This window comes from Phocoena sinus, chromosome 6 (assembly GCF_008692025.1).
Source record: "Phocoena sinus isolate mPhoSin1 chromosome 6, mPhoSin1.pri, whole genome shotgun sequence".
Taxonomy (NCBI): domain Eukaryota; kingdom Metazoa; phylum Chordata; class Mammalia; order Artiodactyla; family Phocoenidae; genus Phocoena; species Phocoena sinus.
In genome coordinates this window covers 99,744,467-99,769,465 of record NC_045768.1, presented here as the reverse complement: position 1 = coordinate 99,769,465, position 24,999 = coordinate 99,744,467, and the positions used below count along the sequence as shown (strand labels likewise).

The window sequence follows — 24,999 nt, the reverse complement described above, 5'->3', positions numbered from 1 at the left end:
ATTGTTTTTAATCGTCCTCAAGAATTCAATATTTAAAAATTCAGCCTGCATGTAACTCTCCAGGAATACATAGTGAGACCGAGAACTAGCCTTTCATACAGGTCAAAAGAGAAAGACTTGTAAATCAGTTTCTCAATAAAATGTGGTAAGCATTTCATCTAAAAAGGAATGTATCTTTAAACTCGAGTTCTAAAGTTCATGAATGGCCTGAAAACTGTAGGCAAATCTTTGTGTAGGTATACTTTCCCTCCTTAGAGAGCACACAGCTTCCATTACACTCTAAAAAAATAAAAAAAACAAACCAACTCCCCCCAAAGCTGAAGGACCACTGCCCTATACAGCTTCTCCCCTGGCTCTGAAGTTCAAGCTCTCATGGACAGGCCTTCCTCAGCTGGACTCCTAAAAGCATACTTAAAAATCAAATGGCAGGATAGTACAATAGTTACCCTCAGGCAGAAGGATCTATGGGTAGTTGTTGAGTGGGGGGCACCAGAGGGACTTCTGAGGCATTGAAAATATTGTGGGTTTCGGTCTTGGTTAGAAGAGTGTTCACTTTGGGTTTTTTTTTTTCTTTTTTTTTTTTTGGCGGCACTGTGCGGTTTGTGGGATCTTAGTTCCCTGACCAGGGATCGAACCTGGTCCCTAGGCAGGAAAAGTGTGGAGTCTTAACCACTGGACCACCAGGAATTCCCAAGAGTGTTCACTTTGTGAAAATTCATCAAGCTGAACAGTTACGAATTTTGCACCTGTCCGAAGGTATATTTCAATAACAGGTTAAAAAAAAAAACAGTAACAAAGATGGGTCACTTATACATAGCAGACATCATTACATAATGTAAAAAGGAAGTTCTTAAAATTTATGTTCTAGGAAGGGTCCATGTGGTAAAGAGCTGAAACCTCCAGACAACAGCCAGTGAGGCACTGTGGCCCCTAGCCCATCTGCCTGCAAGTAACTAACTGATGATGCCTGCCAGTGAGCATGTGGGTGAGCTTGGAAACAGGTTCTCCATCCTCAGTCAAGCCTTGAGAAGGACTGCAGGCCTGGCTCACAGCTTGAGGGCAAATCAAAGACCCTGAACTAGAACCATCTAGTTAAGGCACTCCCGGATTCCTGACTCAGAATACCTGTGAGATAATATATGTTTGGTGTTAAAAAAAAAAAAATGATGCAACATCTAAATACTATCTCCCTTAGTATACTAAAGTGAGCAAAGTGGCCTCAGTAGTTGTACCTACAGAGATATCAGCTTATCGGTTTAAACTGGCAACTTTCCCTTCTCGAAGGTCTGTGGTACAATATTGGTTTCAAAACCCAACCAAGAAAAAAGAAAATACAGCTGGTGGTTATGAATATCAATTTCTGGATCAAATGGAAGTTAATTTATCTGTAAGACACAGACCAGGGATCATCTTAATGCTCCTTTCTCCTACCTCCATCTAAATAGAGATTCCATTACAGTAATATATTTTGTTTTATTGCATAAGTGTTTGAATGATACTACATGCATATATACAACCCTTAATTTTTCTGAAGGTTTTTCTCACAAGAGGAAGTAACACTAAATCAGAATTATCAAGTACATATAAATATGTTCTTTTAAAATACAGACATATTATTTATACAAATCCACAGAAGAGGTAGCTGGGGTGAGTGAGGGGACGTAGCTATTTCATATCATCCAACACAGACGTAGCATGCTTTGAAATCAATGTATTAAGTTTTTGTATCCATTTGCCTTCTGAAGCCTGCCCAACACAGCATTAGAATTTGACACTTCAGCAGTCTGGCTCCCGTATCTTTCTCAGCCTGGAATCCTTTGCAGTGCCCAGCACAGCAAAGGGCCTTGCACACATTAAACTTTATGGTATTAGCTTAACTGAAAGAAAGTTAGAAAAGTAACTGTTCTTTCTTTTTTTCCCATTAAAAATGTTCGAAAGTTGTACAGAATTCTCTTCTCAAAATGAACCATGGGTAGATCCTCTGATGTTTCCTAGCATATTTTTAAAAGCTAAAAAGACAACTATCTTTTGCTCTAATCAGGCTAAACTTTTGCACTCTGTTAAATTTTAACCTGCCAGTTTAAATGATTCTTCTTGACTCTCTAGAGTTACACTGGTGGTCAATATTTAAACAAATATGACTATCTGAAAATCGTATTTTCTGTTACTACACAGTCATAATATAGAGCCCAGTAAATAATACTGTAAGACTGTGGGTAAGGCCCAGCATAACAACATAATAAATCCAACGAACTCCAGAGTTATCCTTCATTTAATATATTTACATATAATTATATGTTAAATATACTTAATATACAATTATTATATACGCTTTCCTTTTCCTCTCAAGAGCCTGAATATAGCTAGCACTATTAAAGCTAACATCTGATCCTTAATTTTTTCATTACCGCTGTACACTAAGCCATCTTCATTTCCGTACAATAAGTAGTCAGCAAGTGGAAATACTGAATTCTCATTATCTTATCTAACTTTAGATATTAAAAAAAAAAAGGAAGGAGGAGTGTTCATTTTATGAAGATAAACACAAATGAGTTTGATTTTCTTTTTTTTTGACAGTTAATCACTGCCTCTATGGTGGGTGTTAGAGTCATCTAAGACCAAGAATAAGAAACTCATCGCAACAAGGAGATTCTTTCTTACAAGTCTCTCTTCTTAAGAGGCTTGACTATGACACCAACAGAGCTAAAAGACACAAATATTACAATTTTCCCATTACTACCATTTTGTGACTTCCATTAAACACTTATCAGAAGAGATGCTCAGGACTCCAGCCTGAGAATCATGACACTTGCTTAGTGTCAATAGAAAAAAAACAAAACAAAAAAAACCCGCTCACCCTGGTGGTTCAGACAAGCACTAGATACATAATGAGTCAACTATTTAGTATTACTATGAAACTTTCAAATAATCAGTCTTGAACCTTTGATAGGCTCCTTTATAAACTTCATGTTCCAATAGTGTTTTCAGAAATATTCCCCCTCAACGCACTTCAGATTTGTCTTTAATCTTTTCGTTTATTTACTCTTTCCACACAGGGGAGAATCTATCTTTTTCTTGGGAAGGTTTTCTGCTACAATAAGGTACCACGTTAAACTTTCCGAGTATCCAATACTAAAAGTAATCTAGTGGTCTAACAAAGAAAAGCAATATGCCCCATTCTATTTAAAGAGAAAAAGCTCTCGCAAACTCACCCTGTTGTTATAAAGACCGCTAATTTAGAGAGTAACATACTACAACTCTCCAAAGTCAAATAAAACAATGGACTGGCATAGTCCTCTTTGTTTTGAAAAATTAATAGATTCTTACTTTGGTAGATTTTTATTTGGGGATGGGTGGGGGAAAAAAATCCCCTTACTAAAAATAAGGCAGACCCTCCTTTGAGACATAATTGCTATGAAGACTGCTTTGACCCATCTTGACTTTCCTCTGGTGAGGAATGACAACCTTTTTGTTCAAAAGGTGGGAGAGATCACATTAAGAGAAACTTCTTTGCATGAGATAAAACAGATGTATATTCATAAAAGTACACGGACTTCCTCTGCCTTCCAAAGCATCACTCAGAAAGGCTATCTATTCAAACCATGTTCTGGAATGCTCACAGTCACTACTTTTTTTCCCCCAACAGATAAGAGCACGGAACCCAAAGTCAAAAGCCTTTGATCCACTTTAGCCTTACCCTAAGCAAATCTCATATAAGTTCTGTGCTTTGGTTTGTTTCTTCAAAATGACAGAAGTAGTTCTTGCCTATCTACTCTTTTAGAATGGAAGAATTAAAAAAAAAAAAAAACAACACATAAAAAATCCTTCACGCTTCTTAGAAACGGCTGCTATAAAACTCAAGGTGCTCACTATTATTATTACTATCACCTTGTACCAAGTTTTACTGCTACTTCTGAATTAGGCCATGATACTGGCTTTGAAACACAAATCCTGTGGTCTTCCATCTGTGATTACAATTTTTGATATAATTCTGTCCTGATAACTTGTACCTCATACTTCTAAGATTTACTCTACTGATCCCTGGCCTGAGAATTTATTTAGTCCCTTCTCTCCCAAAGAAACTGGTAGAAGTCACACCATCCACCTCCTTGTAGACATAATGTGAGGAATAAGATCATCCTCTTTACTCGAGGAATGATAACTATACAGTATGCAAAATAAGGCGACACTTGTTATCCTCTTTTCTTTCTACTTCCCACAATACAAAACCTCTGCTAGAAAATCCAAAGGTTTCTGACAACAGATTTGTAACAATAACTGTCACAAAAATATCAGATCTAAAGCACAGAGAGGAAAAACTTTATCGAGTTTGCAAGAAATAACCCTGAGTCCTACAGCTACTATTAGGTTCGGTATGGGTTGTCCCTTCCTAGGGCCTGTGCCGTGTCTTTGAAGAAAAGTGGCCTGGGCCCAAAGCACGCCTGGGGCAGCCCTGGAGCCCGATCAGGACCCTCCAGAGCAACGTCTGCACCCAACGTTGCATCTCTCGTTTCAGACACACCCCCTCCACCCCGTGTTTCAGAGGAGGTGTGGGCACTCAACTCCTTCACTGGGGATAGGGGCACCGGAGGGAGGGCGGGCCCAGGCCTGAGCACCCATTTTGGAGGACGGGGGAGCTCGGCCCTGCAGGCTGTGCGATCAGCAGTGGGGGAGTGTAGGACGCATCTGTGGGAGGGGGGAGGAGGCCGGAGGGGGGTCTCTTGTACTCGGGGGCGTGAAGAGGAAGGCGGCGGGAAAGACTCGGTAGAGCGAGGTTTGTCAGTGCGAGGTATTCTTTTTGTTATCTGTTTAGGGCTGGCGGGTGTGATGGGGAAGTTCCCCTCAGGACAGAGTCGGCAAGGGGTCTCCCTCCCCTCCCCGTCTTGGGGGGCACTGAGGACTTGCAAGAGGCCTCCCTCCAGTGGGAGGGCAGTCACTGATAGCGATGTAGGCTGTACCAGCTGGGGCGCCGATCCCTGAACCTCCAGCCCAGCGCGAGAGGCGTGGGACGGGGTGGGAGGGGATGGAGGAGGCCCCCGGCCCAGGAGGCGGGAAAGGCCCCAGAGCTCCGGGACGGGCGGCGGCTCCGGAGCCCCGTGTGGCGGCGGCGCGGGCCCGGTGAGCCCCGAGCCGGCCCGAGCTCCTTGGGCTGCGTGCGACCCCACTCCCCACTCTCCGCGGCCGCCCCCTCCCCGCGGCTCCTCTCACCTGCACATGATCCGCCATTTTGCTCCATTCATGCTCCTCTCCGGCCCCCCTCCCCCCCAGCGCGCACCTCGGCCGGGCCGCCGCCGCCGCCGCCGTCGCCGCTGCGCCTGCGCGCTGGGGGCTCGTCGCGCAGCGCTCGCGGCGTAGCACCGCCCGGCTGCGTAGGCCCGGGCGGCCGGGGCCGCGGTTGGAGAATGCGCAGCGCCGTTGGGACGGCGTAAAGGCGCGGCAACGTCAGCGGCCCGGGGACGCTGCGGGCGGGTGGAGGAAGGAGCGGACCGAGGGGCGCGAGGGGAGGGGGCCGGGGGAACAAAGCTTTGTTTACATGGTTTTTAAAGGGGCCGTGCTCGCTCCGGCGGGCGGGCGAGAGCGGTAGCGGGAGTTGGCGCTGCCTTAGCTCATCGGCTTTGCGAGGGCTCCTCGAGGGGCCAGGACCTGTCCCCGCCCAGACCCCTGCACCTGGCGGATTCCTCTCTTCCCGAGTGTCCTCACGACGTGCCCCCGGACGCTCCCTACCGCTCTGCGGCCGCGCCACTGCTGTAACACCACACCCCCAGGGGGGTCTTCCGGTGCGCCCACCGCCCAAAACCCCCGCTTGGGGCGCCGACATTATTCTTTACTTTACACTGCCGACGGTGGCCGAATTTGTTTGTGTCTTTCAGCTCCAGTGGACAGGAGCCACTGCTCTCTGATCCTGGGTTTTACCAGCAATCCAAATCTCCTTGTTTCCATTTCTATCCTTTTCTCCACGATGAACATTCATGGAAGTAGCCGCCAAAGAGTGGTGATGTTGGAAACGTGCAGAAGGCACGGTTCCGATCTTCCCCAATAGGTTGTTATCTTAACCAGCAGTCTAGGCTGCCTCCTGAGAGGGGTCAGAAGCTGGGGGAGGTGGTGGTGGGGAGTGATAAAGTTTTAGGACCCCTGGCTCAGTCTGAGTGGGGAAACCATCCCTCTGGGTCAGGTCAGATAAGGAAGGCTCTGCCTGCTGAGGCCAATTCCAGCCTTTCCCACTAGGAATGATCCGTGTTAGATAATGCCGGATCCCGTTTTCAATTGGATTCCACTCTGGCTTCCAATCATGGCCCCCAGATTAGATTTTAGCTGGATTCTGAGAGTATTGGTTGTCTGAAGTTTGTATTGACTAGGGGCCACCACGTGCGATGGAACTGATTATAGTAGTGAATGACACACACTTTATGTTGTGGATCGAGAGGACTGGTACTCAGCATTCATTTCAAGCTTCGTCCTCCTCCGAGTGTGTCTTCCTGATTTGCAGAGGTAGGACACCTAAAAACTACATTACCCAGACTTCCTTGCAGCTAGGGTTCTGTATGCAAGTTCGGCTCCGCCAATTAGATTCACTCAGAGAAGACTTTGGAGGCAGAGCTTTTGACTGTTGCTTTTGGCAGGTCTAGACCCTGAGATGTGGGATTTTTCTGTTTTTGTTTTTCAACAACTTTCCAATGTCCAATCCTTAGCTCCCTGAGGGTAGAGAGCAGGGGTGGTGGGTCAGGTGCTTCCTTGGTATCTTCTTGACGTGATGATTGCAGTGGCAGTCTTCGAATTCCCTACTTGCTTGATTGCGTAGAAATAGCAGCTCCCTGTGGGCCAGGCCCAAATCCACCCCCCACCAAAACCCTTCCCCATACCTGTTTCTCTCCCTCTATCTTCCCTTTCTCAGTAAATGATACCGTCATTCATCCAGTTGCTCAAACTAAAAACCCAGGAGTTGCCCTGATTACTTAGTGTTTCAACAGTCCCCCCATATCCATTGCAAGTCCTGTTGAATCTACATCCGGTACATACCCAAATCTGGCCACTCTTCTTCATCACCACTGCTAGCACCCTGATCCAGGCCATCATCACATTTATCCTGGGCTCTGATAATACAGTCCTTTCTTTCCCTGCTTCCTGTCTTGCCCCATGATAATCCATTTTCCCTATAGCTGCAGAACATCCTTTTAAAATCATAAAGCAGATCATTCACAGCCCTGCTTAAAAATCCTCAGGTGGCCTCCCATTACATTTAGAGTACATTCCAAATCTTTGCTATAGCCCAAGAGGCCATGAGATGGGACCCTCTCTCCGTGTCCCCTCTGGCTCACAATGCTCTGGTCATTCTGCCCTTCTTGTACTTCCTCACATCCAGCTGTACCTGCCTCTGGGCCTTTGCCCTTGAAGGAACTTCTGCCTGGAATGTTTTCCCCTCAGATCTTTAAGTGGCTGGTTCCCTCTTATCACTGATGTCTTAGTTCAGTTGTTATCTCCTCAGAGAAGCTTTTCTCACCGGCTCTATTGAAAGTTGTCCCCGACCCCTTCACTGTCATACTTACATCATTGATCACTGTCTGTACAAAACTATTTAGTTACATATTTATTCTTTTCATTGTCTGAGTCTTCAACTAGAAAAGAACCACGATGAAAACAGGGATTCTATATATGTCTTGTTTATGCTCTGTCCCTCCTACTTCTGCACAGAGTAGATGCTCAAAAAAACCACAAAAAACCAAAAAACAAAAACAAAACTTTTGAGTTAATTCAATTCTTCCTATCTCAGTCTCATTCTAGGGTGCATTTGGGGTCTTATGAAAACATAAAGAGTTTGAAGTGTTATCACAATGTTAAGTAACATTATTATTATGTTAATAATGATATACGTAGTGGAGAAAGGATGAGGACTGGGGATGAAACTCAAGAGACTGGTCCTTCCTCCCCACGGTCAGGAGCCACTGGGGTGGGAGGAGGCAGGGATGGAATCTTTCATGAACCCCACTCACGTTTTTTCTGTGCTCAGTCCTCCATCCTTCTCAGGACCCCCCCAGCTCCTTGCCCATTCTATACCTTCTTTCCTGTTTTGTGTCCAGAGCTGCCCCTTGAGTAGCTGCACCTCCCTGTTCATCCTCGGGCGGGGGGGGGTTGCCTAATCTCCAGACATGTCCAAGGAATCAGTCTCTTCTGCTCCTTCCTTTCTTGCCCCCAAAGACAAGCCCAGAAGCCCTTTTGTGTTAAAGATTTAGTTGCTAATCACTGGTGAGGATAGTAACAAAAAGTTGCCAAGTTCCTGCAGCTGTGATCTCTTGATCTGTATGGTTCCTAACTCCCGCTGAGAGAAATCTTTGTTAAGGAAAGCATCCTGGTGGCGAATATTGAGGCACAGATGAGGTGTGTGGGGGTGTCCCTTTCTTTCCAGTAAGAGCCATGAGGAGCCAAGGGGCACCCCACCCCCACCCAGACCTCAATATAAACCACTAGGACCCTTTCCTCTTTGCTGCTTTCTCTCCGTATCATTGGTGCCTGGGTAACCTAAGGGCCTCTGGTTCTCTGTCCCTCTGCTGTGTCTTGGAGCTATCTCTTCTGGGTCCCTGCTCACAGGATTTGCCTGTGGCCAGACAGAAAGTTACTGGGGTTAGTACTTCCTCTGTGGGTTTCCCACAAGTCCTGCTAGGAAAAGTGGGTGTTGCTCTGAGTTCATTCCTGCTGCAGACAACAGCCACAGGAAGAGAACTTTTCTAGCTCCCACGGGCAAGGGATGGCATGCGGGGTGTCTGAAATTCCTGGGGCTCAGGCCTCCAGGTTTAAATAGTTTCCAAGTAATCTGGCAAGCTCGGGTGCCCCCCTGTGGTTCTGAGTGGAATGTGTCCAATCGACTTCGCGGGGAGGTGATCAGAGAACGTGGTGGGGGGAACATCCTCTGTTGTCTTGCTCCTCAAACTCAGGTCTGGTCCACCCACCAGCAGCATCAGCATCTCAGGTCTCACTCCACATCTACTGCATCAGAATCTACACTCTTCACAAGATTTGCACATTGAAGTTTGAAAGGCACTGCTCTGGCAGCCCCTAGGATGGCCCTAAGAAAAAAAAACAAAAGCTCTTCTTTTCTCACTCCATAAGGAGATGCGGAGTCCACCACACACCATGCAGCCCCCAGGTAATGTTGCCTCCCCTAAGGAACTAGAGAAATGAAATAGGCCACCCATTTCCATACTCCTAACCACTTCCCAAGGAGCTTTTCCTGCACCGACATCCTTGGTTCCCCCTTGGTCTGTGGATTCACCTGTTCAAATCCAGGCAGCTGGGCTGAGTGCCGTGACTCAGTCCTCTCCTCCCAGAACTCATAACATTTATCTTTTAGAGCTGTTCTGGTAAAGCACATGGCATGTACAGCAGAAGGTCTGAGCGGTGTACTGTTCTGCTCTCCTTCCTAAGGCAACCGAACCCCTGTGGTAGAGGAAATGGCTCAGTTACATAAGCACCCATTATGGGGTTACCCCAAGAGTGCTGGTCTAGTTCTCTGGTTCCCCCAACATTTCTGCACCATGCCTCCTTCAGATTGCTTCTCTAAACCATCTGGATCTAAGTTAAATATTCTCTGGGGAGCTTAGATTTCCCCAAAGCAATGCATCTTCTTGCATGGAGTCTGGATCCCACTTAGGGGTCAGCAATAAAAAGACTTGAATTAAAGATCAGTTGCTCCGGTACTTCCTTCTCTGCCCCCGTGACCTCAGGAGGGTTGCAAACAGGTGTGTTCATACTTGCTCTTCCTTCTTTCAGGGTTAGATAGGGTGCCTGGAGACAGTGTGTGCCTGGAACCTTTGGTAACTGTGAAGCACTTTTGATAATTGTAAGGCTTTTTTAAAAAAAATATAAGAATTGCTACTGTAACTTAAGAAGCTAACCTTCAGATGGAACTCCAGTGTCTTTATAAAGCTCTCAAAGGTTGGAAAGAAGGTGAACTCCGACAGTTGAGATGTGCTCAGGGAGCATAGCATGTTTCAGTGTGGGAATGTTCATGTTTCTAGAAGCTCAAGGAGGTGGTGTAAGCATGTGTCATTGTGGGGGACAGGGAGTGCTCCCCACAGACTGAAACTGTTGCGGTGGAGTGTGTGAAAGTGGTGAGGCTCATGTGTCCAGTGTGTGTGAGTGTGGCTCAGCTCCTACTGAGATGAGAGACCTGGGTTCTGGTTTGGTGGCCTTGAACCCATCCCTCAGACCTTCCTGAGCCTGTCTCCTCATTTTTAAATGACAGACTTGGGCTGATTGATTTCTAAGTTCTCTCCTAGCTCCGTAACGCTAAGCATCCAGCTTGAGCACGGGGGGCCTTTGGCTACTGGTTTTACTGTCTAATTCCATTTCTGGGTCTCTGTACCTGAGTTGCTGCTCACCAAAGCACTGGAGTTTGGCTTTTTGGAAATTCTCTCTTACTCACTGAAAATGCAGGAGGCTTGAGCGTGAAACTCACTCATCAAAAAGAAAACACACACACACATACACACAGAGCAAGAAACCACAGGGCTTATCAGCCTGTCGTCATTGAGCAGACGAGAATAATGCAGAACTCTAGGCAGAGAGGAAATGAACTTGAGAGAAGGGGGAACATAGGGCAGAGAGGAGAGAAAGAGGGCGGGAGTGGAAGCAGAGAGCTGAAGCTCAGGGGCCCAGGATGGTGGGAAGATGGAGGACGTGGTGGTGAAGCAGGGCTTCCTGTACCTCCAGCAGCAGCAGACTTTTGGGAAGGTAGGAAGAGCACGGCTGGGCTGGGGCTGAGCCGAGGGGCTGGGGGGCTGCTAGAGACTTCCCCGGGGAGGAGAGGAGGCCCCGGAATGTTCCAAAACCCTTATGGAATGGTGGAGACTGTGCCATCTACCACATTGGGCCCAGAGTAAAGCTTGGGAGGGCTCTTTCCTTAGCAGCTGTTGCCTCTGCGAGCTGGTTCCAAACTGTGCTCTTTGCTGACAGCCGTTGCCCCGGGAGGAGGGGGGAAAAAGAGGGCTCTGACTCTGCTTTTCTTGCCTTTCTTGTTCTGTGGTGATGTCTTCTCACCGGGACACCTTGGGAGGGAATGGAAGGCACAGTGGAGGGGATACTTCAGGGTTGCCGTGGAGGTTCCTTCCTCCTTTCCTGCCCCAGTGGGGTACGTTTGGCTGCTATTGGACTTGAACTGGGGTCTCTGGGAGCCAGGGCCCCATTGTGCCCAAACTCCTTTTCCTTCTTTGGCCTCCTTGAATGAGGACGTCTTTCTTCCCTCAGCGGACACACCCCGGGGTTCCTCTCTCTGTCTCTTTCATGGCCTAACTTGTCAGAGGATGAGGCGGGAAGGTTCAGGAGGGTCAGCTGAGGTTCCGGGGGACAGGGCCTTCTATGGGGCCTCACAGAGAATGAGAAGCATGCTCCCCAGTCTGGGCCCTTGGGCTGCCCTCCTCAGCCCTCTGGGCCCCGGGACTCGCAGGTTTTCTGCCTCTTGACTTGGATCCCCTGGGTTGGGCCTGCCCGGCCGCCCTGCAGTCGCCTCCATGGGGCTCACTCCTGTGCCTTTCTTGCCTTTGGCTTCCTCTCTGCTGTCATTGTAGGCCTCTTATTGGGTTGCTTGGGGTGCATCTCCAATGCTTTCTAACTCCTAAGGCCTCTGTTAGGCTCTCTGCCTCCTTGGGTCTCCCCCGATCTTCACCTCTGTCTCCCCCGGGTCCTTCTCTCCCCGCTGGGCACCATCTCTCCATCTCCCCACCTGCTACGCATCTGGGGGCAGAAATGGCGCCGGTTCGGGGCGGCGCTGTACGGAGGGTCGGGCTGCGCCCTGGCCCGGCTGGAGCTCCAGGAGGGCCCGGAGAAGCCTCGCCGGGGAGAGGCCCCCCGGAGGGTCATCCGCCTCAGTGACTGCCTGCGGGTGGCTGAGGCCGGAGGGGAGGCCAGCAGCCCCCGGGATACCAGCACCTTCTTCCTGGAGACTACGGAGCGCCTGTACGCGCTGGCGGCCCCCACTGCAGAGCGGGGTGACTGGATACAGGCCATCTGCCTCCTGGCCTTCCCCGTGAGTCGCCCAGGGCTGTAGAAAGGGCACGGGGCACTGGATGCTTGCCGTGGGCAGATGTCGTGAGAGCCAAGGTCAGGATGCTGGAGGTGGTTCCTTGGTGGGGGTGAGGGATCCCAGTTCAGAATAAAGATAGGGCAGTAGGCTGAGTGTGTTTTGAAAGAAAGCTTGCGGTGGTCAGTGGTGGGGCTTGGGATTGGCCATGGTGGTGAGTCTTGGGCCTTCCCCGCCAGGGCCAGAGGAAGGAGCTGAAGGGGAAGGGCGGCCGGCCCCGCATGGAGGAGAATGAATTGTACAGCAGTGCGACCACAGGTGAGGGCCCTGCCTTTGCTCCCGGGGTGCTCTCTCCAGGGCGTGGTGGGGAGGAGGTGAGGGCTGGCCGGCTGCCGGCTCAGTCTTCCTGCCTTGTGGTTGCCCCCGGCCCCCGGCCAGCCCCCTTATCAGTCTCTCCGCATCGCTGCTTCCGGCACAGCCCAAGGTCGGGGAGGCTGGCCTGCCTGAAATGTCAGCCCTGCACCCTTGGCCCACTCCCTCTTGTGCAGGCCCTGCTGGTGGGAAAGGCCCCGGCTGAGGGGTCCAGGTGAAGGTGGGGCTCTTGAACTCTCCCTTGTTGGCATCCGAGCGATTGTCTGTGGAAAGAATGGTTTTCTTTCTGTGGATTTGAGCTGTCCTGCGGCAAGGGAGCTTTTTGCTGACTGGGCAAGGCCCCTCCTGCTATCTGTCTAGCCCTCGGGGTGGGCGCGTGGGGACAGCAGGTGAACATGGGGTGGGGGGGACATCCAGGCTCCACCTCTCGGAGGGCACCTGATGGCATGGGCAGGGGCTGGGTAGGCTGAGAGCTGGGAGGGCAGGGTCAGCTGCGACAGTCGGGACTGGGGAGGCAGCTGGCTTGGGGAGAGAGATGAGATGGAGACAAGGCTGTGGCTCTGGTGAGAGGGGCAGGAAGGATGTGGGTACGGGGTCGGGGTGCGAGTGGCTAGGGCATGATGCCTCCTGAGGGAGGGCGGGATGTTCCTGGCATTTTAGGGAGTCTGACCTGGCGCGGGGCAGCTCAGCATTCAGGATGCAGGCTGCAGGGTCATGGGGCTGTGGATAATACTTTTTCTGGAGACCCGGCATGCTATGTAAAGCAGGGCAGAGTTGAGACAGGTCGGCTGCTTCCCATGAACTGCCTCCTTGTCTACCCTCTTCTCTCCAGGGGCCCCCTGCAAGGAGTTTGCTGTGACCGTGAGACCCACAGAAGCCAGTGAGAGGTGCCGGCTCTGGGGATCCTACACCCTCCGGGCCGGGGAGAGTGCCCTGGAGCTGTGGGGCGGCCCTCAGTTGGGCACCCAGCTGTATGAATGGCCCTACAGGTTCCTGCGGCGCTTTGGGCGGGACAAGGTGAGTGGGGGGGGGGGGGGGCTGCCGCGGGCAGGTGAGAGGAAGGATGAGCTGTGAGAGAAAAGAGAGCGTCAGGGAGAGGGCGAAGGGGCCCTCAAAGGAAGAGAGAATGGGGGAGGAAGAAACGACGAGATAAAGGCCGGCAGAAGAGAAACAGCGCAGCCCAGGGGCTGGAGGAGAGAACCACGGCAGGGAAAAATGGTGGTCGAGGTGGGGGAGAAGGAAAGGAGAGGAAGAGGTGGGGAGAGGTGGGAGGGTGGAGAGTGGCTGGCGTGGTGGAGGATGAACTCTGCATCGAGCTTCATACTCGATGGATGGGAGGAAGAAGGAGAAAAGATGAGAGAGGGCTTTGCTTGTAAGCAAAAGCATGGCAGGAGGGAAGGGGAAGCAGCTTGGGGAGAGGTTGGGGTGACAGGCTTGTGGTTGGGAGCTGGATCCAGGAGTAGCAAGCAGCCCCGCCCAGTGGCCTGCGAGTCATCGGCTTTCTTCTCCACCCAGGCAACCTTTTCCTTTGAGGCAGGCCGGCGCTGCATCTCAGGGGAGGGCAACTTTGAGTTTGAAACCCGGCAAGGCAATGAGATCTTCCTGGCCTTGGAAGAGGCCATCTCTGCCCAGAAGAACGCCTCCCCTCCTGGGCCCCCAACCCAGCCAGTCCCCAACCCTGCGGTGCTGCCCCGGCTGGAGAGTCCCTACTCCCGACCCCACGACTCACTCCCACAACTATCGCCCACCGTCCGGGTTCCTGCCCCCCGGCTGCAGCGGGGCCCAGAGGGGGAGTACGCGGTGCCCTTTGATGCAGTGGCACAGAACCTGGGGAAGAGCTTGAGGGGCATCCTGGCCGTCCCTCCCCAGGCCCCATTCGACCCTCTGTACGAGAGCATCGAGGAGCACCCGCCCTCCCGACATGACCACATATACGATGAGCCTGAGGGGGTGGCCGCCCTGTCCCTGTATGACAGCCCACAGGAGCTCCGGTGTGAGGCCTGGAGGGGGCAAGCCACAGCTGACAGGGACCCCAGCGGCCTCCAGCATGTCTACCCAGCGGGACAGGACTTTGCTGCCTCTGGCTGGCCACAGGGGACTGAGTATGACAATGTCATGGTACTTAAGAAAGGCCCAAAGTGATGGAGGGTGGAGGAGATGCGGACTCCGTCAGCTGCCAGGGCTGAAGTGGTCCTGTGCACGCCGGGCCGGGCTTTGAGGCTGGTGAGAAGGCTGGGGGGGCAGGTGAGCCTCCCCTTCTAGCTTCTGCTGCGACTCCTCCTGGCCACCGCATCCCAGGAACCTCCCTCCGCTCCTTCCACAACCCTAGTCTTGGCCGCCTTAGTCTGGCCTGAGGAGTTGTCCCTCCCAGGGCCAGCTGGGTGAGTCACCATCCCAAAGCAGGAAGAGTACCCTGAAGAGACCCACACTTCTCCTACCCCTTTTCCACTTCCTCTTCCCCCCGCCCCCCACCGGCCTAAATGGAACCTCCAGATTTAGGGCAGAGGACAAAAGGATGTCAGCAAGTCGCCCTGGCTCCTTGGCTTCTGCAGGCCACCTGCCTGCTGGTGTCCCCTTCAGGGGACATCCGTGGCTCCGGGCAGCCTGGAGGATGGCTGCAGCTTCCTGCAGGTTTTGGACTTCTCTGTGGCATAAACATTTCTGAAATATTTCTGTGCGGCATGAGTGTATGAGGCGGGGATGGGACAGGCACAGCCCTGCTGGGGGTGAATGCTTCAACCAGCCACCACTGACACCTCCTCTCCCAGCAGCAAAGTCCTCTCTGGGCCTAAGCTCCATCCCAAGCGTCATCTACCCACAGAGGTAGAAGTCTGTGCAAGTCAGGGCGCCCCAGGAAAGATCTTCAAGCATCTCTAACCCTTTGCTGGGGTAGGGTCAACACCAGAAAAATAGCGGGGAAGCTGTGTGTGTGTGTGTGTGTGTGTGTGAGTAAACCTGGACTGGAAGATAGGCAAGAGTTGCGCCTCTTCAGCGTTAGAAATGGAACTACTCCCACTCAATCCCTTGCCTTCCTGAGACTTGCCCTCTTCGTCTGTAAACTGAGGGGGTTCCTCCATGTAGGCACTGAGAACCCTTCCTGCTCTGAACTTCCCCATTGGCCCTTGTATCCCATTTCCCCACAGGCAGGCTCTGTGCTGTCTCCTCTCATCAAAACCCGCTCCCATGGAAAGGGATGTCAGTATGTTTCTGCTACAGGCCAACTCAGCCAATATTATGGGGCACTGCGTGTAAGGCCTGCCCTGGCCTCACGGTGCTTATAGTCTAGAGGAGGCTGAGATGGGGGCACACACGTCTGTCACAAAAGGTGGACATAAGTGCCACAAGATGTGAATCAAGGCCTTGGGGATCAAGGGACATAGCTGTTTGTTGGGGGACCAAGAAAGTTTTCATATCGAAGGTGGCATTTAAGGTGGACCTTCAAGGGTGGGAAGCAATGTGAAAAGAGCATCCCAGGTAGAAGAACGTGAATGGAGGTGTAGGGGGAGGTACGTATACACTCAGGAAAGACTTCTACATTAAGAATGGAGGGGACGTGGGACAATCTAGTTGGGAAGGCAGATCCTAACCGTGATGTGGAGGAATTTGTACCTAATTAAAGGGGAAGGAGGAATGACAAAGTCTTTTTTTTTTTTAACTTTTTTATTATGGAAAATTTCAAACATACACAAAAGCGGAAGGAGTAGTGTAATAAATCCCCATGAATCCATCAGTTAGCTTCAAGAATTATCAACACATGGCCAATCTTATTGACAAGGCTTTTGAGCAGGGCGTTGCGTAGAGCTGTGTGTTAGGTCAATAACCCTGACAACCCTTGGAAAATGGTCTGGGGGCAGAGTGAGCTTAATTGGGAGGGGTAATGCAGGAAGACTGGGGATTCAAATGCCATTGTAGAGATAGGGCCTGCAGATCTTAGATTCACATTGGGTGTGGAACACAGAGAAATAGGGTTTCGGGAGAGATTCAGTTCTGGGGAAGAAGGTGAGCTTAGTTTCTGACTGAGGCTAAGATGGCCTTACTCTATCCCACTAGAGGAGTCTCAGCAGCAGCTGGAAAGGGGCTCTGGAGCCGGGGAGGGAAACAAGATAGAGACCTGTGGGCTTCCCAGCCTCCCACGTGGGTTGTGATCGAGTATTATGTCACACCATGCCTTTGCTCCTTATTAAAGGAATTTGAGGCAATGGGTGAGCAGGCTGGAGACAGAGGGAGAAGCCTTCCAGGAGCCCTGACTCTTGTCTGTGCCAAAGGACTATTCCGGTTGCCACCACCCAATCCCAGCTTTAGAATACACTGGAGGCAGGCAGGCCTAATGCCTCTAAGGGGTTCAGTAGTTCCCCTCTCCAGGTGGGAGTTGGGAGCTCTTAGGCAAGGATGCCCCCTAATTTCCTTCAGAGCACTTGAGACAGACATCCCAGCGCATCCAGCAGGGGGGCAGTGTTAGCCTGTGGAAAAGGCCACTGGGGGCTTAGCTGCTGCCAGGCGTGGGGGCTTGGTCACGAAGGAGGGAACTTTAGGATTTACTGCCCAAAAGAATGCGGGATAATTGGAAGAATCTGCATTTCAGGGCTTGTCCCTTCGGAACCTCAGAATCCCGCTTGGAGGACTGTGGAGCCTGCCTCCGAGAGGTGTGGGACCCTACGCTGAAAATTGCTCCTCTCCTGGCCTCTCTCCTCCCTGCTGGGATCCGAGGAATTCGGAGCTTTTCCTTCTGAAGCTAGCTTTGCTCGAAAGGGAAAGTGGTAGATTGGGGCCCTGGGGAAAGGTGGGGAGGGCTGGTGGGGGCAGGGGAAGGGAGCGTTTGGGGAAGTGGGCGGGGCCATGAGTGTCCTGAGAATGCTGACCAAGCCCGCAGGGTCCCTCTCAGAAGATGTGACCGGGCAGGCGGGTCTTCCTGCAGAGAGCTGGGTCAGCCCCATCCTCAATGGCACCGTCGCCTCGGACACGTGCATCATTCCTTAGTTTCCCTCCCTGGGCCAGTCCCACCCCCCACGTGCGTGGAGCCTGCGCGCCGAGTGGCTATACAGAAATGGATTCATGCAGGCGTGAGCCTCAGTAATGAATCTCCGCAAACAGAAACACAGAGATGAAGCCCTTCTTACAGTGTTTCTCTGGCAGCCTGCTGTCAAGGGGCAAATTCATACAGGAGGAAGCAGATTGGTCTCGAAGGGGAGGGGGCAATGTAAGACCAAGAGACAGCTCCACCAAGAAAGGGTCTCCTGGCTCCAGGTCTGCTACCTGGCAGCTCTCGATACCACGAGATCCTCTGCCGTGACCAGGGCACTTAGGGACTGCTTTTATTTGCTAATTATTATGCAGAGGTGACATCAGGGCAGATAAGAATGGCATCGTGACTGGTGCCCAGCATAGAGATGCGTACACAGATTGGTGTAACTGTGTGTTCACACACACAAGCATGCTATATCATTCTTCATGTTTCTTTTTTTTCCCTCTCTGCCTCCCCTTGTATAACATTTTCTTCCTTCCAGAGCATAGCAGTGGTGTGTGTGGTGTGGTGTGTGTGTTGTGTGTGTGTGTTTATGTGTGTGCATCTTGGCCCCTGGTCCATCCCATAAGCTTGCTCCCAGGCTGTGGTGGGGGCGGCCAGGGCCCCCTGGTGAATTCCCACCTTGGAGCTTCAGAATAAACCAAGACCCAGGTTGCCTGGGCCTCTCTGCTCACTCAGACTCCTCCCTGATGGCTGCGCGTAAGCTGTTGCTGCCACCACCTTTTGGCCGTGATGCTTACCAGCCTCCTGCCTCCTGCCTCGTGGGCGCTGATTCATTTAGCCAAGGTGCCCACCTCCTGCCAGAGCCCTTTATAAAATCAGCAGGAGCAGCTGGAGATCTCAGGGAGGGTGGGGCTGGGAAGCGAGCAGGGAGGTCAGTGAGCCGGGAGGGGGTGGGGGAGGAATGAGGGGGTCTGGGAAGGGGTGTCTGATCTCATTAGGCATTAGGTTGGCTTCCCCCTGGCGGGCGGGGCTGTACATCACTGCCCTGCTTCGCTCCTTAGCTCCCAGGCCCACCTGACACTGGCCAGCATGGAGCAGGGCCCATCTATCTCCAGGCTCTGGCCAGGCCCTGCCTCTTCCTCCTTGCTCCCTCCCACCTCCAGAGCCCTCTTCTTTTTTTTCCCCTGCATCACAAGTATTTATTTTATTATTATTATTTTTTAACATCTTTATTGGAGTATAATTGGTTTACAATGGTGTGTTAGTTTCTGCTTTATAACAAAGTGAATCAGTTATACATATACATATGTTCCCATATCTCTTCCCTCTTGCGTCTCCCTCCCTCCCACCCTCCCTATCCCACCCCTCTAGGTGGTCACAAATCACCGAGCTGATCTCCTGTGCTATGCGGCTGCTTCCCACTAGCTATCTATTTTACGTTTGGTAGTGCATATCTGTCCATGCCACTCTCTCACTTTGTCACAGCTTACCCTTCCCCCTCCCCATGTCCTCAAGTCCGTGCTCTAGTAGGTCTGTGTCTTTATTCCTGTCTTACCCCTAGGTTCTTCATGACCTTTTTTTTTTTTTTCTTAGATTCCATATATATGTGTTAGCATACGGTATTTGTTTTTCTCTTTCTGACTTACTTCACTCTGTATGACAGACTCTAGGTCCATCCACCTCACTACAAATAACTCAATTTCGTTTCTTTTTATGACAGAGCCCTCTTCTTGACACCAGCTCCCGGATCCCTGGGCCAGAGGTGGCTGGTGGGTTCAGGGAGGGGGCACCAGGGTCTGAGGGATTTGTTGGGGAGCTGGAGTCCCAGAGCTGGGTTAAGTAATTCTGGGACTTGCAGCCCAGGACCGGCTCAGGCTTGTCCTTTCAGGTGTCTGATCAGAAAGGGCTAGGCGGTGCCCGAGGGGTGCCTGAGGGGGCAACAGCATTTGGGTAGTAGTAATGTTCTTGAATTTGTGCAGCTTGCCCTTACTTATAAAGCGCTCTGGGGGCAGCTGAGTAGAGTTGGTTAGACGCACACACACATTCAAATTCTGGCTCTGCTCCTTGCTAGCTGTGTGTCTTTGGGTATCTGCTCTGTGCCTCTGTTTCCACATCTGTAAAATGGAGATAATACGTTTCTCAGAGGCTTGTTGTGAAGACTGAGTGAACGGATGAATGCATAGCTCCTAGAACGGTGCCTGGACCACAGAGCTCCGTGTTACCCACGACTGCCCTTTACCTCCCAGGGGTTCCGCCAGGTGGGCAGGCAGAGATGTCTGTCTCATAAGCCAGGGGATGGAGGCCCGGAGAAGCAGAGTCCTTTCGCTTTGGGGTGAACTCAGGCTTTGTGGAAGTGGGAGGACCTGGTTGGGATTCTGATAAGAAGGAAGAAAACCAGATGACCATTTGAGGAGAGGGGAAGGGAGCAACGTCAAAGACCTTTCAGCCCCCAACTGGGTGGCTCCTGGCCGGCAGACTCTGTACACCTAGGCAGAGTGGGGCTTGCCTGCACTTTCCCAAGCCCAGAAATGGGAGAGCTTGGGAGGGAAGCTGCTTCCTAGACTAGAAGGCCTTTGGCCTGAGGAAAGGCCAGAGAGCAGAAGCCACAGGGGAGATTGCCTCCTTTCATCTGAGCTGCTGCATCCCCTCATGGTCTGGCAGCTGGCACATCTGGGCGTGGGGGCAGGTTTCTGCCAGATAGGAGCACCTGGGGGTCCAGTTGTCAAGGCCTGCCAACGGGTGCGATCACATACCCCCCGGGGGCTGCTGCCCTGCAGCAGCAGCTGGAGGCTGGGCAGGAAGGAGGTTTACTGTCTCTCCGCTAGACTGTGAATGTGCTAAGGGTGGGATTTGTTCTTAACCTAATTCATCCTTGTACCCCTAGCACTTAACGCACTGCCGGGCACAAGGTAGGCACGGATAACTATTTCAGGATGGAAAGAATAAATGAAGCCCACTTTACTTGCAGTGGGGTGGACACAGGTGATTTGTGGAGCCCTGTGGGGATTCCACATCCAGAAACATTTCCCCCATCGGCTCCAGGAATCCCATCTTCAGCATTTTGGTCCAACCCCACCCTCCCCCCACCCACCCACCCAACCTCTCCCAGCAGCCTTCTTTTATTTGTTTATTTTTTATTTTTATGGAAATTTTATTTTTATTTTATTTTAAAATTTATTTATTTTGGCCGCGCCACGTGGCTTGCAGGATCTCAGATCCCTGACCAGGGATTGAACCTGGCCACATGGCAGTGAAAGACCCAAAGCCCAGAATCCTAACCACTAGGTCACCAGGGAACTCCCCAGGTCTCTTTTTTTTTTTTTTTTTTTTTTTTTTTGTGGTACGCGGGCCTCTCACCGCTGTGGCCTCTCCCGTTGCGGAGCACAGGCTCCGGACGCGCAGGCTCAGCGGCCACGGCCCACGGGCCCAGCCGCTCCGCGGCACGCGGGATCCTCCCGGACTGGGGCACGAACCCGTGTCCCCTGCATCGGCAGGTGGACTCCCAGCCACCGCGCCACCAGGGAAGCCCCCCCAGGTCTCTTTTAAAATGCAAATGTCCTGGGGCAGGGCATCCCCGGAACCACTAACAATCCTTGGGAGAGGGAGTGTGAAAGGAGCTGTCTTGGGACTGGAGGCAGGAGGTCCCTGTGGTGGCAGGAAGGAGGGCTGAAGGTGAGAGGCCCTGATCTGGTCTGGAGGCATGGTTGGTTGGTGCCGCGCCTCTGATGAAGCCGGAAACCTGGCAGCCAGGCCTGTAGGTGCAGGAGGTGCAGGCAGGCCCTCGGCATGGGATGCACTTCTTGGCAGACCAAACTCTTAACAGAACCGTGAATTGGCAGGTTTCCCCCTCTTGATGCCTGCCTGTCTTCCTGTGCCCCTTTCCATGCCACGTCACAGCCCTGCTCCTCCACAGCCGGGGCCCTGGGGTGCCCTGGGGACCGAGAATCCCCTCTACCCTAACACTTCAAGGAGCAGAATGTCTGAGCCAGAAAGAGGCCTTATAAATCCTCTCGCCTGAGTCCTTATCTTCCACTTAAAGAAACTGAGGCCAAGTTGATTTTTAAATCCCTCTCAGATGTATTTACATTTTATTAGAATTTGTTTACCGTTGTGCTTAATCCGCAGGAACAAACCATTGATGTTGACACTGGCGACATCCACAGGGAGGTCATTTGTAGCCTTTTAGGTAGACAGGGGAGGGACAAAGGGGAGGGGACTCTGGATTCCCCTACTTCACTATCTCTGAGCAAAGCTTTCTTCCCTTCTCCAAAGTCACCACTGGCAAGTCCCCAAGCAAACGCCCTGAGCCAGAGGCCCAGGTTAATTAAGGGTAGCTTAGACTGAGGCTGTTCATTTTCTGCTGGTTACCTCCCTGGTCCGTATGGGAAGGGATGCTATGTGGTCCTATTCCCTTTCTAGTTTCCTCCAGTAACTACTCCACCCCTCTCCCAACCCCCGCCCCCAACTCGCTCACCCATGTTATCCTTGACCCTGATCCTCAGGGGCAGCTTTCCTGCCCAGACAACTCCAAAGCAGGGTACAGCAGCCAGCTCCTGGCTCCCAGGCTCCTGTTTCCACCTATAGACAGGAAGCACTTGGTCCATGAGTATGAGGTGAGGGCAGGGGGGAGGCTGATGGAGAGAAGATGGAGGATGGAGAGGAAGATGGGTTGGGTGGGAAGGTGTGGATAAGAGAAGGAAAGGACTGAGATGGTGACTGGGTGGGGAAGCAGAGATTCCAGTGGGATGGGAGGAGTCAGGATGGAGGAGTTATCTAGGGCAGCTTCCGGGAGAGCAACTGGGATAAGACCACCCTTCCTGCTCACAGAGGAAGGAGAAGTATCAAGAGGTTGCAGCTTTTGGGCTTTCCTGGTGGCACAGTTGTTAAGAATATGCCTGCCAATGCAGGGGACACGGGTTCGAGCCCTGGTCCAGGGAGATCCCACATGCTGTAGAGCAACTAAGCCCGTGCACCACAACTACTGAGCCTGCGCTCTAGAGCCTGCGAGCTACAACTACTGAGACCACGTGCCACAACTACTGAAGCCCGCGTGCCTAGAGCCCATGCTCTGCAGCAAGAGAAGCCACCGCAATGAGAAGCCCGCACACCCAGCGAAGAGTAGCCCCCGTTCGATGCAACTAAAGAAATCCCGCGTGCAGCAGTGAAGACCCAACGCAGCCAAAATAAATAAATAAATAAAATCAATTTACAAAAAAAGAAGTTGCAGCTTTTGAAAGCAGAGTGGCTGGTGAAGCCAGGTTCCCGCGCTGCTGGGAGGTCTGAGAGGTTGGTTTGTCCAAACCTGGGGTTACGCCTGAGAACCAGTGAGAAAAGCCCTGGTTCTCTCCAGGACTGTTGGCTGAGAAGGAGTGGGAACCTGGCTGGCTCTGGACAGCAGGGAGGTGGTGCTGGGGCAGGGGTTGAGGGGGCCAGGCAAGATGGGCTCAGCTGTTGAGTAGGGACGTACAGCACTCAGCAGGCTTTCATCGGCAAAGTCTGGGAGACTGGTGCTGAGCCTGCAGGAAGTAAGAATGGGTGCTCAGAGCCAGGCATCCAGTGTCTGGGGCCCGCAGGGCCAGCGGACAGAAATGACCAGCCAAACCCAGCCTGAGCCTGAGGCAGAGACTGGGCCAACTTCCTGTGGGACATTCCAACCTTCAGGCTTTGTCACACCCTGAGAACCAATTTGAGCTCTCCTGGTTCTACCTTCTGGTTTGGCTGGCCCAACGCAGGATCCTTCCTCCCAGTGGACAAAACAGAACTGCCTCCTTTAAAAAAAGAAAAAAAAAAAAAAAAAAAGCCTTTTGATTTCTTTGGTGGTGAAGGCAGTGAGGCCACCAGTGGTGTCGAGGCCTCTGTGCTTGGGAAACCTTTGCTTGTTCAGCATCTCTGTGTCCTTAAACCTCCATCTGTTCATGAGGAGGGATGCTAGACAGAGCACTGAGCTAGGAGCCCTAATCCCTGCTCTGCCACTAACTGGCTGTGGACTGTGGTATGCTGGGCAAGTCTCTTATCCTCTCTGGGCTTATTCTGCCATCTGCAAAATGACAGAGCTGCATAAGAAGAACTTCGAAGTGTCAAAGTTCCCCTTAACTGTACAATCTTTTGTTTTGGGGAAATCGCCAGGACAGCAAGGAAGCAGAAATTGCTTTCAAAAGAGGAAGTGTGGAAAATATGGCTTCAAAGTCTTAATTTAAACATGTAGTGGGGCCCACTGCTGGAATTCAGAAATGTCTGGAGAATTGGTGGGGTGGGTCCCATCCTGTGAGGGACAGAGGAGCCTCCGGGAGAGGAGTTACCCTATAGGAGGAGATGGCATTGCAGGAGCTCTGTGCATGATTGTGCAGGTTGAGCAATGAACACCTCTAGGGGGCACCGTTCATAATGAGGGCTCCTGTGAACCTGACATGCTTGACCAAGGAATAAAGCGCAAGTTGTCAGAGAGATGGGGTGCTTTGAGGAGCGTATAGTATCTACAGGGACATCAGGTACAGTGGCACAGGCTGTGCACTGCACAAGTGCAGGGGGTACCATTCACACAGACCACAGTGGAGCCATGTCTGGGTATCTATTTCTAAGACTTGTCTCTCAGCATCCCTGCTTTCACTTAGAGCACTGGCTGCACACTTGGGCATTCTTATAGTGGAGGTTGATACAGAGAAGGGAAAGGAAAGGGAGAGTTTCCTTCCTTTGCTACAGGTTGACAGGCATTGCTAACAGATCCAAGGGCTCTGGGTTTTTTTTTTTTTTTTTGCCATTTACAACATCATGGGTGGCCCTGGAGGGTACTAGGCTTAGTGAAATAAGTTAGACAGAGAAAGACAAATACCGTATGTTATCACTTATATGTGCAGTATCAGTGACGGAAGACAGAGAGCCAGCACCTGGGGACAGCCATAAACAACACCCGGGAGGCACTTTTCATGGACTGGGGTCCTCTATGAGCAGTTGCCTGCAAGGGGCTGTAAAATCCTGCTTCTCCTTCCTTGCAAGCTGGCCTCAGAGCTGTCCCTCAGTCCAGCCACCTCTTCTCCCTCCCGTGGTCCCAAGCTGGGCTCACCCTTGTTCAGGTACCAGGAACACCCTTCTCCAGGTCCAAACCATCCCTGACCTGAGCCCTTCCCTGCTCTGTGTAGCCGTCTTTCTTGCTTCTCTCAGCCACAGGCCTGGTACTCTTGATTCCCTTCACAAAGGGAACCATGAGAGGAAGACCGCAGCTTTTGTTTACAGAAGTCAGTCAGCCATGGAGGCTGCTTTGTCACAGTAGGTCACATTGTGTCAAGCATGAGGGTGTGGGTGCGTCTGGGGGTGTGGTGAGCACGGCCCCTCTCTTGGGCACATGGCTTCCTAGAATCCAGAGCATCCCATGTTCTCTGTTCCTCTCCAGGCGGTGGGTGTTTTCTCTATTTTACAAATGAGAAAACTGAAGTTCAGACTTGAGACTTGATGACTTGCCCAAGGTCACCAGGCTCCTACGTGACCGTGTTGGGCTCAGCCAAGCCCTCTGTAGCCTGCTAGAGCGCCTGGCGTGGTGGGGTGGCAGTGCCTGGCGGCTGCCTGCCTATGCTATTCATCACAGTCCCTGCAGGAAAGTCCTCCGTGACTTGAAGATTTCCAAGAGGCAGTGTGGCAGAGTGGAAAGAGCACTAGG

General features: G+C 51.7%; 2 protein-coding genes across 3 annotated transcripts in view; one reads left to right on the top strand and one right to left on the bottom strand.

Annotated features, from left to right (window-relative positions):
• XPO7 (exportin 7) overlaps positions 1–5,321 on the bottom strand; it is an 86,899-nt gene extending 81,578 nt beyond the window's left edge. For both annotated transcript variants that reach the window (XM_032634794.1, XM_032634796.1), the window contains exon 1: positions 5,209–5,321. In XM_032634794.1, the coding sequence (XP_032490685.1) occupies positions 5,209–5,226 (18 nt within the window). In that variant the 5' untranslated portion in view covers positions 5,227–5,321. The remainder of the gene's footprint in view (positions 1–5,208) is intronic.
• A 5,038-nt stretch (positions 5,322–10,359) lies between these two features.
• Positions 10,360–15,051, top strand: DOK2 (docking protein 2). Its single transcript, XM_032636128.1, has 5 exons — positions 10,360–10,725; positions 11,735–12,016; positions 12,250–12,328; positions 13,215–13,399; positions 13,898–15,051. The coding sequence occupies exons 1-5, from the start codon at positions 10,663–10,665 to the stop codon at positions 14,522–14,524; spliced, it is 1,236 nt and encodes a 411-aa protein (XP_032492019.1). The 5' UTR covers positions 10,360–10,662; the 3' UTR covers positions 14,525–15,051.
• Positions 15,052–24,999: the final 9,948 nt, after the last annotated feature.

Coding starts and splice junctions, on each gene's coding strand:
- DOK2 (XM_032636128.1), top strand. CDS start 10,663: ATGGAGGACGTGGTGGTGAAGCAGGGCTTCCTGTACCTCCAGCAGCAG. Junction 12,017..12,249: donor TCTGCCTCCTGGCCTTCCCC/GTGAGTCGCCCA, acceptor CTTCCCCGCCAG/GGCCAGAGGAAGGAGCTGAA. Junction 13,400..13,897: donor GGCGCTTTGGGCGGGACAAG/GTGAGTGGGGGG, acceptor TTCTCCACCCAG/GCAACCTTTTCCTTTGAGGC.